The sequence below is a fragment of the Mixophyes fleayi genome, chromosome 12 (genome assembly GCF_038048845.1).
Source record: "Mixophyes fleayi isolate aMixFle1 chromosome 12, aMixFle1.hap1, whole genome shotgun sequence".
Taxonomy (NCBI): Eukaryota; Metazoa; Chordata; class Amphibia; order Anura; family Limnodynastidae; genus Mixophyes; species Mixophyes fleayi.
In genome coordinates this window covers 60773774-60786649 of record NC_134413.1, presented here as the reverse complement: position 1 = coordinate 60786649, position 12876 = coordinate 60773774, and the positions used below count along the sequence as shown (strand labels likewise).

At 40.6% G+C, this 12876-nt stretch overlaps 1 protein-coding gene across 1 annotated transcript; it reads left to right on the top strand.

Annotated features, from left to right (window-relative positions):
* The first annotated feature begins 10354 nt into the window (after nucleotides 1-10354).
* Nucleotides 10355-11281, top strand: LOC142108281 (olfactory receptor 6N2-like). The gene has a single exon (XM_075191919.1). The coding sequence runs from the start codon at nucleotides 10355-10357 to the stop codon at nucleotides 11279-11281; it is 927 nt and encodes a 308-aa protein (XP_075048020.1).
* The last annotated feature ends 1595 nt before the right edge of the window (nucleotides 11282-12876 follow it).

Sequence of the window (12876 nt, the reverse complement as noted above, 5' to 3'; positions counted from 1 at the left end):
CCCCCCGTTACGTTAGCCCTGTTTTGGGCAAAAAAGGCTCTTCTCTCCGACCTCCCCTCCTCACCCCCGTCCGCCGGCAGGTAAAGTGATCTCCGGGCAGATAAAGTGGCCCTAGAGCTGTTGGACAGAAAGGGGCTGGGGGGAAAATTAAGCTGGTGAGGAGCTTCACAAAAAACTTCTCTCTCCCTCCTACGTGCCTGCAGCACGGGAGGGGTTAATGGCAGTGCTGCCTCACATCTGCTGAAAAAACCCTCCCTGACTCACCCTGGTGGCCTATTACCCTTATTGCTGTCCCTATGCTCCATTTGGCTTGGGGGAGGGGGTGTTCGTGCTGCCACTACAACACTCGCTTGCTCCCCTCTGGCCATAGCCTCCTGCTGCAGCGCTGATGGGCTGCGCCCCCCCCCCCCGCTGAAATTGCGACTCCAGCGCCAGGAGAACACTCCCGCGATGGAGCCCGTGCTCTGCGCCTGCGCGGACCGGCCGGCGGTTCAGTGTGAACCGCCGAGCCGCACCGGCGACACTGCCTCCTGCTCTGGGTCCCCGGAGCCAGTAAAGTACCGCCCGCCCCCGACCCAGGTTCTAGACGGCGGGGAGCACTGACCATGTTCCCCCCGCCACTGCCCCCTTCGCCCGCGCCCGCATTCCCATCTCCAAAATGGCGCCGAGACACTCCGGGGGATGGGGAGCGGAGACGAGCTGGCCTAGAGACCACTCTTTTAGGACGGGGCATTGTAAGGGGAACTACAGGGGAGGGGTCCCAGGGAGACACTAAAATAGAACACGGCTAGAACACGGAACACAGAGAGAGTAAAAAAAAAAGGCAAGGAGAAGGAAAGAAAAATTTAGCTAAAACAAAACAGAAAAATAGAGCTATTGGACAGATATGGATAATGGGAAGAGGACAATTGAAGGAAATGAGACAAAAATACAATTAGAAAAACAAGTCCAAAGAAAACAGTTAAAGAAATAAAATTATAATCCTTATCTGTCTGGACGTGTTCTTCCACCAGGATTTTGCCAGCCGAGTGACTCACCCAGGAAATTGCATCACCTACAAAGCCACAAGGACCTCCCCTCAGCATCACTGGCCAGACCCACACCCCACGTTAACTCTTTCAGGTAAGTGCAAACACGAATGCAATACTGTCACTATTTAATTTCGTTCGTCTAAAAGGGGACTCTCTTGTACTTAATTTACAGTAATAGTAAGTCTGAACATGCGAAGGAGGTTTGAGTACAATGAAAGGGTAAAATAAAAAATATTCCGTTTATTTCTGTTTGAATTGAATCAGAGAAAGCAAATGCGATGATGGCAAAGTTACAAAATCCTTCATTAAGGCAATTAAAAATTGGGACCGTTAAAAAAGTATTATTAGAAAATAGACTGGAAATGACTGTAAATAATTGTTAGTGCTATAAATAGTAATACTATTTAGTTGTATGCAAAAATGCTCCCTCTGCATCCAGGCACTCTGCCCCCTCTGCCCCCAGGCACGCTGCCCCCAGGCACGCTGCCCCCTCTGCAGCCCTCTGTCACGCTGTCCCCTCTGCAGCCCTCTGTCACGCTGCCCCCCTCTGCTGCCCTCTGTCACGCTGCCCCCTCAGCAGCCCTCTGTCACGCTGCCCCCCTCTGCTGCCCTCTGTCACGCTGCCCCCCTCTGTCACACTGCCCCCCTCTGCTGCCCTCTGTCCCCCTCTGCTGCCCGCTGTCCCCCTCTGCTGTCAAGCTGTCCTCCTCTGCTGCCCCGCTGTCCCCCTCTGCTGCCCCGCTCTCCCCCTCCGCTGTCACGATCCTTCTCACTCTGCCCCCCTCTGCTGCCCCGCTGTTATGCTGTTCCCCTCTGCTGCCCCGTTGTCACGTTGTCCCCCTCTGCTGCCCCGCTGTCATGCTGTCCCCTTCCGCTGTTACGATCCTTCTCACTCTGCCCCCCTCTGCTGCTCCACTGTCCCCCTCCGCTGTCACGATCCTTCTCACTCTGCCCCCTATAAAAAAAGAAAGAACAAATAAACTTACCAATCCGCGCTGCGCCGGGACCCAGCATCCACCTCTCTCCCGCAGCTTGTTACTGACGTCGATATTCAGTGACAGCTGCGGGAGAGAGGTGGATGCTGGGTCCCGTCGCTGCGCAGATTGGTAAGTTTTTGTGTTCTTTCTTTTTTCTATCAAAAAGCAGATTGCGCATAAGATGTTCCATTGAAAATACTTATATGTGGAAGTAAGCAAATAAATTGGCTCAATGGGTAAATATATATATGTTTACTCCAGCAGTAGATGAATACATAATTTAATAAAAAAATTATATAATATAATATAACAACAAATAGATTCCCAAATCACTCATGTATCTATAGCTAATATGAATCTATATTGAGGATGTAAAAGATATCTTAACAAAGAGCCAGAGGCTAATGTATAACGGATTGTCCAAATGACCATAAGAGTAATAGCTCTGTATACAGATATGAATGAAACAACTTGGTTTCGCCAGATTCTGGCTATGAAATAAGATGACGAGTTTCCACAAATAAAGCGGTATATTCAAATATGAAGCTCCGTAGTAGTAGCTGAAATACATTAGTAGTGGAGCAATCCGCTGTTGGTGGTGTTCATTATGCCAATATATGAATCAGGCTTGTGTATAAATGAAACATCCAGATCTTACCCTTGAAGGGAAATATAGATCCAAATTCCTGACCCTCCGCACAAGCGGTTCAGATAAGTGGAGACTCCACGATGTGTCTTCTGTGGTGCGCACCACCTAAATCCGTCCGGATTGAAACACAGTTGATTGTGAATATATTCCTCTTAAGGACACGATGTACGTAAGAGCCTCTGAAGACAATGTATCAAATTGTATCAAATGTCTTCCCAGTAGATGAGGCTTAACAGAGCTGATACTCAATAGTGGGTATTCCGTAGGTAGGAAGATTGACAAGCAGCGACGCGTTTCGTCCGTCCAAGCGGACTTTTTCAAGCTTTCTTTTTTCTATGGCTGGCCCGCGGCACCCCAGTGACAGCGCCACGGCACCCCTGGGAGCCGCGGCGCACACTTTGGGAACCGCCGTCCTACCTACATGTTGTCTGTTCTAAAATGACACATGAGAAAACGAGGGAGGGCCATACATAAAAGATATAAATTCAAAACCCTTGCGAGTTTTGCATCAATATTTTACCGGATTTCGAGACCATACCATATTGAGATTCCAAACTGGTGTGTGAAATTGAACACCATTTCTCAAATCTGTCAGATTAGACAAAATCTGAAACATTTATCTCTGCTTCCCATGTACCACCTTCTCGCTCAGAGTGTAGGTCTGTCCCCTCCAAAATAGCTAAATCAGTGCATGAATGGAACATTGAGGCTGAAGAACAACTTTGGCACTCACGAACCCTAAGGAGAGTCTAAGAGTATCCATGAGTACTATATGTGATTCTGACATTTCAGATCATGACACTGTAATTATAGAGCAGCCTTCTTCCCAGATATCTCAACGATTTGGAAATGTGAAAATGAGTAGTAGTAATGATGATGATTTCGACATAGATTGAGGATGCTACTTTGGAACTTTCAAATGTGCAAGAGGATGAGTGGGATAATTGTGGATCTGAAAATGAATGTGTTGTACTTGAAAAACATAATGGGGAGGAAGATGATGACTGTGTTGAATTAAGGCAGCCACCAGTGGTACCACCTCATGCCCATGAATAGCGTATTGTCATGTCAGGGCATAAGATGAAAAAAAGCACCTCTTGTGTTATATTTTAATACAAACACAAACAACATTTTTAAAGGCATCTGTAGAATTTGCGATGCCAAAATAAGTAGACGTAGGGATGTTGATCATCTAATAATCTTCTCCCTGTTATGTCCTTTGCATCAAGTTCATTCAAGTCGTTTCCATAAGCTGGAAAATTGTTTATAGTGCCAAGCAGCTCAGTATCAGCTATCAGCCAAATGACTAGACACCTAATGCAATCCTCACTGACTGGCATCAATACCTTCATCATCAATCTCCTCATTATTAGTACGTAGTCCAACATTCAATTTTCCAACTCCAACTGACTCCCTTAATACAAGCCCTGATTCCCAAGAGACAGCCTTGCATGCTACAACTACTGTTGCTGGGGTTGATACATCTATACAGAAGGGAACCAAGAAGAGTAAGCAGCAAACTTTTACACAATTGTCTGTGAATCAAGGGTTTGCAAGAAGAACAAAGTATGTTAGTTAGCATTCTGTTTCACAGCAGATCACTTAAGGCATGAGAGCCATGTTAGCATTGGATGTGAGTCTAATTTCCGCCATCAATACATTAGATTAGCTAATTAGTTGAGGTCATGTGTCCACACTACCAAATCCCATTTTGATTCCATTTCTCAAAAACAGCAATTCCTCAGCTGTACCAGAGGTGATGCAAAAAGTAATTCAGTCCCTAGAAATGCTAATGTACCGACTGTCCAATTAACTATGGATATGTGGACAAGTGGTAGTGGTCAAAGAAAAGACTACATGACAGTGACAGCCCACTGGGTAGGTGTATCACCCGCAGCAGCAGCAACAGCGCCGTAGCTTTACCATCCTCCACATAGTGGAAGATGACCACCATTAGTCAAATGCCCATTAGTAATTTGTTAAAATCCCAATCTATTATCTGCAGCTCAATAACCATCAACCTAAATATTCGCTGTTGTGAGCCCCAAACAAAGCAATCACTTTAGCCACAAAATTGGTAGCCCCTGTCACTGAAGTACTTTTTTTGTTAAACTATATGTCCTTTTTAACATACGGGTGGGTGGATTCCATCATGCACTATTTTACATTGTGGCCTAGGTCTATCATCTTGTGTAAAATGCAATGCGGTCGACAGCTAGACATCCATTTTGTCAACATTCAGAAAGATGACAACAGTAGGTTGACAATTCAGTTGTCAAAAGTATTATTAGAATTAGTATTATTAATTCACATGATGGACAGTATTTTTAGTTTTAAAATTCCCATGGTGGACAGTATTATTTGTTTAGTGTTAGGGTAAGGCATAGAGATAGGGAGAAGATTAGGGATAGGGATAGGGCTAGGGCTACGGACAGGGCTAGGAACAGAGTTAGGGATAGAGCTAGGAACAGAGTTAGGGTTAGGAATATTGTCATCCTATTAATACTGTCTACATTTAAATTTTTAACCTAATAATACTGCCAATGTCATTATTGTCGAGTTTCCAACCCTGTCTATATTAGAGAGTCCAACATGTAAAGGTCGATCATGTAAGTGTCGAACATATGTATCACACCTGGAAGGACCCAAGGATAATTCCATAATTAATTGGACAGTCGGTACAATGGCATTTTCTAGGGACTGAATTATTTTTTGCTTAACAATATGGCCTTGGTTTATCATCATCTGTTAAATGTTTGCTGATGCCGTCTCTATCGGTCTAATGACCTCTGATAATGACGCCTCTGTCCCTCTCTGATGTTTTTACTGCTGTCCCTCTCCAATGTGTCTCTGATGTCCCTCTCAAATGTGTCACACAGGCTGCCTAATGGTTTATTACTTGGTGTATCTTCATTTGTAAAATGAAAATGCAATTGGTCTAGACATTATTGATAAGAATGATGATATTGTCACTATTGAGGAAGATGTCCACTGTTATCCAAATGCCCATTAGTAATTTGTTAATACACCAATCCATTCTCTCCAATTCAACAACCAACAGCCTGTTACGAGCCGCGGCGGTACGCCGCATCCTGGCATGAGGTAGCAGCCGAGCATGTGCATTAGTTACAATGCACTGTTATCTTGTAGTGGCATAGATTAGGAGGGTGTAGGGACATCCTCCAACTCCAGGGGGAGCTCTCGCATAATTCTATTTGTCATTTATACATGTTCCAGGTGTGTGATATGACCTATGCTAGTTCTAAGCTAGTAATTAGCAGCCTCCTGAGGCTGATTGTCAGCCCTGTCCTCCTCCTTTCTGATTTGTCCATCATAGTATAAGTAGTTTAAGGCAGTGAAGACTGGGCCTCACTGCCGGTTATAGTTCCTGCTCTGTGCATACTTACCTGCTCTCTGCTCTGTTCCTCTTCTCTGCCTTTGGATTGATCTTGCCGTGTATGACCTTGGACTCTGCTGTATTGCCTGTGACCTTGATCTCTGCCTGTTACCTGGATTCCATCTTGCACTATTTAATATTAGGTCTATTAACATCTGTTAAATGTCTACAGTTATCGCTGTCTGTCTAATGTTCTCTGAATACTGCCACTTCACTTTCCATGAGGCATGCTGTCTAACATTTAAAATTTAGTGTGAGTGGTCTTTCACCATTTTTCTTCTGGGTGAAGCCCAACTTTGTCTATCTACTTGTCTAAAACAGCCATCATATCAGCCAGAGCTCTGCCCCTATGTTTCTTAGGGATTGTAACTTTTGCTTAACGTTCCTTAATTAATCTGGCCTTAAAGCACTAGCTCCCCATTCATTAAGGAAGCATGTTAGGAATTTTTAGATAAAATAAAGTAAATGTAGCCTCATTTATGGTTTAAATCAATCATTAAAGTAAGAGGACCTTAGGACTTAGTATCCATTGCATTTACAAATCTGGGGGTAAATGTATCAAAGTGCGAGTTTGCCAGCGTGTTTAAATCGCGGCAAATCGCAGGTGTTTACCCGCGAGTTTTAAAAAAAAAAAATGGAAATGTATCAAGCTGCGATTTTGAGACTCATGTTCAAAATCGCTGGTCATCTCTGGCGATTTTAAGCGATGTAAACACTCACGAGTTTAGCAAACTCTCCTGTGTTTGGCAAACTCGCCTGTGTTGTAACAGTGAGTTGTCAACACATCACTTTTACACTGGCCCTTGTTAAAAGTTAAAGAATAGATAAAAGTAAAAAAAAAAAAAAGCGTTGGGTCCCCCCGCCATTTATGCTTAACCCTAGTGCTGCCTGACTAGTGCTGGTCCCGTGAAAATCGGGGAAAAATTTTGCGTGGGGTTCTACCGATTTTCCCTTTACCAGCACTAGGCAAACCAGCCATGGTTGGCGGCACTATAGCAGGGGGACGCGCAGGGTCCCCCTGCCATAATAACTAACCAACCCTAGACTGTTCAGCCCTGGGCTGGATTCCCTAGGGAGTGGGGTCCACCAAAAAAAACGAGCGCCCCCCCCCCTAGAAAGAACCAGCCCAGTGCTGATAGCACTAAGGCTCTTCCTACTACCCCTGGGCTGTGGGTAGTAGGGTAATACGGCGAGAAAGTGTTAAAAAAACAAACTGACACCAATTTTTTGGGTGGAACTACAAGTCCCAGCCAGCCAGGTTGCCCTAAAAAAAAGGTGGTTAGTGTATTTATTGTGGGGTTTTTATTTTTAATAAATGTTTGTGTTTTTTTGAGGGAGTTGTTGTTTTGTAAACTTTTTTTTTTTGTGGAACTACAGGTCCCAGCAAGCCAGGGATGTCAGGGCATGTTGGCACTTGTGGTTCTCCAAGTGCCAACATGCCCTGGCTGCCGTGGGTATGCTGGTGCTTGTAGTTATACAAGCAACAGCATGGCCACAGTTTTTAGGGCAACCTGGCTGGCTGGGACTTGTAATTCCACAAAAAAATTTGGGCAAGGGCAGTGTAACAGTGATGTGTTGATACAACACGCTGCTATCAAGCAGCGTGTTGTATCTGGCGTGTTTAGAAGCAAACTCTCCTGAGTTTGCTAACTCGCAGCTTCATACATTGGAGACTTGTATAGCTGCAGTGGCAAACAGTGGTGAGTTTGATCTCTGGTGATTTTGCAAGTAGCGATTTTGACAGAAGCAGAACTCTGGCGATTTTGTATGAAAACTCAGCTTCATACATCGGCAAGTTTCAACTATCCCGAGAAAATCGCTGGAGTTGCAAACTCGCACTTTGATACATTTACCCCCTGGTGTGTAATATTCCCTTTAGTATTGGGAAAAGTGCACCTACAAATGTGCTTTGCTGTCAAAATGCAACTGAAAGGCGCAAGATGTCTCTAATTGCAAGTATTTGACAATTGTTGATCTCTACTAGCTCAAGGATGGTGTTGAAATTAAAATTGGGTGTGCTTACTCCATATTTTGTAAGGAACGCTGTTACTCCTCCAAACTTCTTCCATCTGTCAGCGCATAACTACTCATTCATAAACGTATGCATAACAGTGGAAATTGTGCAAACTGAATTTGCTCAGTGACATGACCTGTAGAGGTCTAGTGTGTGCTTATATGTGTGGATTTATATATTGGTGACAAATCCCCTCCCCCCTTCATCCAAATCAAAGTTCCCAGAACATTGTATATACTTAATTAAAGTATTATAATATTTCAAGTAACAATTTGTATAGAAACAACTTAAGCCTATAATTTGCAATGTATGTGTATTTTATATATTGTATGATTTGTAATGTAAGATATATGTATTATATAATCCATTTTTTTTATTTCTAAGTATAACGCCTATTTAATACAAATGCGTACTCTGCCCTTGGTATAATCCCAGAATAGAAAAAAGTCAATTAGTGACCAAGTATTTTGAGATTTACTAATGTGACTTTGATACTTGGTATCTCATTAATTAGGTGACTCTGTTTACTTACTCAATAGCAATTTCTTTAAAATCCCAAATGAATAAATTCTGGTAATGATTGCAGATATAAAAGCATTTACTCTGCTCATTATCGGTACAATTTTGTACACAACACAAAGACATTTTAAGAAGTGTATTGTATTTGATTTTTTTTAATTATTGGTCTTGCATGGTAATGTTTAAATCCCTATTTTGAAAGATCAACAAATGGTAAGCCTGATATTATTATTATTATTATTATTATTATATTTCTTTTTATTACTACTATTATTATTATTATGTCTCTTTTGCATTTTTTTATTAATATGATTGTCACTAATATCTTTTGCAAGAGACTCTGTTATGTATGAATTAAAAAAAAAATTTGTCGGGCCTGATTCATTACATTAAAGAAAGTTAAGCAAAAAAATTTGTAACTTTGAACCTTGGCAAAACCATGTTACAATGCAAGGGGTGCAAATTAGTTTATTATTTTGCACATAAGGAAAATACTGGCTGTTTTTTCATCCAGCACTCAAATACTTGATAGCTTTATTGTTATACTGAAATTGATGATGACATGCCCTACCCGAACTATAAATCGGTCGCCACATTTTTAATTTACTTCCCACTCCAATGCAACATGGTTTTGCCAAGGTTCAAAGTTATTATTTTTTTTGCTTTACTTTCCTTAATGAATTAGGCTCATTGTCTTTAAATGTAAATTGCTGTAGACTTGATTAATGGAATGGAATGGTGAATGGAATTTGAACAGCAGATTAAATTGGGTCACCTTAAATGTAAGGTGGAACAGTATTAGTGTAATTTAATATTTGTAAGAGGGTTATGATCATGTAGGTATTATATGTAGGTATTCTAAAAATGTATTAAGCAAAACATGGAATTATATCTACACTATAAACCAAAAAGAGAAATTTATCAACAAATGTGATCATAGGTGTCACAATAATTTAACTATACCTTATCTGACAGGTAAAATTTTTAACATAGAGTAGACAACATAAAATATATTTTACAATCCCTTAGGATGTTTGGAAATATAGAGTAGGATTCTGACATAAAAAAAATGTAAACATGCTTTATAGTTTTATATAGATACTTTCTAACATCACTTTTTCTCATTATAATGGGGCTTTTGTTGTAAGTGGTTTTGTGTTGTATGTTCTTATATATGGGATGACTTTCTATGGCCAATTAGCTACCAAATAAATATATAACATTAATGTTACTCTTTTTGTTTAAAAAACTTGGATTTTGCACCAGTCATTAAGGCTATATCCAAATATGGTTTTGGTCACTGTATATTCAATATGGTTATTGGTATTTTTATTTCTTTACTTAGGTATAGAATGATTAAATTTCCATACTGGAATATTGTTTTTCCTAAATAAAAATGCATTTACTTCTTTCGACATTGAAATTATATTATGAAAATAATAGAAATAATACTTTATTTTAATAAGTGTTTCTTTAGCACCATTATGCAAACTATATTATGAACATAATAGAAATAATACCCTATTTTAATAAGTAATTCTTTAGCACCATTGTCCAAACTATAGCATTAATACAACAACAGGTGTGTTTCTTTAATTAGCTGTTGACAGCTGTAAATGATGTTGCTAGAAGTCAGTAGATATGGTATGTCCAATTCATTTTACAACGGTAGACGCTGTTATGTTATTTTTAATTCTACTGTTTCATCTATTTTCAGAAAGAACCTTAATACTCACTGGACCTAAAATGTTTTAAACAAGAGGAGTGATGACCATTTCAAACCATTCTGATGTTACTCAATTCATCATTATAGGTTTTCCTGATCTCAATGGCGCTCATGGTCTATTGTTTGGCCTTCTGAGTATTATCTACATCTTCACACTTAGTGGTAATGCCACAGTATTCACCCTCATCTGCACTCACCCTCGACTGCATATTCCTCTCTACCTCTTTGTGGCTATACTTTCCTTCCTGGAAATCTGGTACACAAACATCATTATTCCCAAAATGCTGACAAATTTGCTGGATGACAAAATGATCTTATATACTGGCTGTCTGCTGCAAATCTATTTTGTTCATGGTTTAGGTATCACGGAAACCTTTCTTCTAACGGCAATGGCCTTTGACCGCTACATGGCCATATGTAATCCACTAAGGTACCCATCCATAATGACTATTGCCTGTTGTTTTCAGTTAGCAGCTTGTTGCTGGGTTGTAGGATTTCTTGTATCTTTAACTCAAGTCATCTTGCTGTCTCACCTTTCCTTCTGTGGCTCAAACAAAATTGATCATATCTTCTGTGACTCTACTCCATTGATGAACTTGGCATGTTCTGACACTTCACTCAATGTCACCGTAGATTTTACCATCAACTCATTTATTCTATTCTCTTCATTTACCTGTATCATCCTGTCCTACATCAAAATCATTTCTGCTGTATTCAAAATAAAATCCATCGAGGGCAGGAAAAAGGCTTTTTCTACATGTGGAACTCATCTCACAGTGGTCCTACTTTTTTTTGGCAGTGTGGGGTTTATGTATATTAGACTGACCAAAAATAACTCTGGCAACTATGATCGCGCGATGGCTGTGATTTACTCAGTTCTAACGCCAATGTGCAATCCAGTCATTTATAGTCTTCGGAATCGAGAAATTAGAGAACTATTTAGGAAAATGTTAACTGTATCATTGTAGAGTGTTTCAGTTTGGAGACATTTTATTGTAACTTAATATTTCAACCTATACATGTGACTATCCAGAACCTCATTGTTATAGTTTGGACAAGTGGATTTTAATTTTTCTACCAATAGTTTACAGATTAATAGTTTATCAACTATGCCAGAAGTATGAAGAGTAACATCTCCCAGACCATATAGTCTCTTAACATATGCATAAAAAAGGGTATCAGTCTGTAAACAAATTATTATTTAAAAAGAGCAAGCATTAAAGAATACTCAGATTTGTGAACAAATAATTTTACACAATGCCATAGGGACCATGTAAGTGCTATAAATTAGTTTATATATGGTCCATCCCCACCTAGATGAGAGCATAATATACTGACACATACTATATAAAATTATTGTACTGCTATTTTACTCCCAGACACCTACCTTTTAATTCACAGGACTTCACACAGCTCAGAGGAATGGTAAGAGGAAGCCATATGGGAGTGAGCCTAAATTCTACATGCATTTGTTTATAGAGAACTCCAATATATTATGTTTCATCCTGAGCGGAGGGAGCACAGGGGAAGTTTTTAACACATTCATAGCCAAATATTGTGCACATACTTCACAGACTTTACAGGGCCTCTATTCTTTATGCAAATTGCCTTTGAGAACACCAGGTCATGCCTTTAGTACATTATCATCATCATTGCCATTTACTTATATAGCGCCATTAATTCCGCAGCACTGTACAGAGAACTCACTCACATCAACCCCTGCCCCATTGGAGCTTACAGTGTAAATCCCTTAACATACACACATCCAGACCATGAGGAACTGAGGTCAATTTGATAGCAGCCAATTAACCTACTAGCATGCTTTTGGAGTGTGGGAGGAAACCGGAGCACCTGGAGGAAACCCACGCAAACACAGGGAGAGCATAAAACTCTACACAGATAAGGCCATGGTCGGGAAACTCATAACCCCAGCGCTGTGAGGCAGAAGTGATTACCACTAAGCCACCCTGCTGGTCTACCTTTGTGGCTTATGTGCTTGAATTCTGCCAAATAGACAGGCTAAAGAAAAGAAAATCTGTGAAGGAGTGTTTATTTAATATTGATCATAACTTTAAACTCATAAATATAGATTCAGCAACTACTTCTAGGCTACTGTATATATAATCAAAATAGTTTATGAATTTTAACAACTAATTGTGTTTTAGGGATGAATTGGCTATATCATCATCATCATCATCATCATCATCATTTATTTATATAGCGCCAACATATTCCGTAGCGCTTTACAATTGGGGACAAACGTAATAAACTAATAAACAAACTGGGTAAAACAGACAAAGAGGTGAGAAGGCCCTGCTCGCAAGCTTACAATCTATGGGACAATGGGAGATTGACACATGAGGTTAAGTATACATTTTGCATCTTGGCCCAGCCAGACTGCAAAGGTAGGGTGACTCATAAGCTAAATGATCCTGTCACACAACAATGTTGGTCCGGGGGTAGTTGTCTTGTGTGAAATTGTGTAACAGGCTAAAGGTAGTGAGGTTAAGATGGTGGTTGAGGAATATTATAAGCTTGTCTGAATAGGTAGGTTTTCAGAGAA

Bases quoted from the DNA above. Each gene is read 5' to 3' on its own strand.
- LOC142108281 (XM_075191919.1), top strand. From the start codon at position 10,355: ATGACCATTTCAAACCATTCTGATGTTACTCAATTCATCATTATAGGT.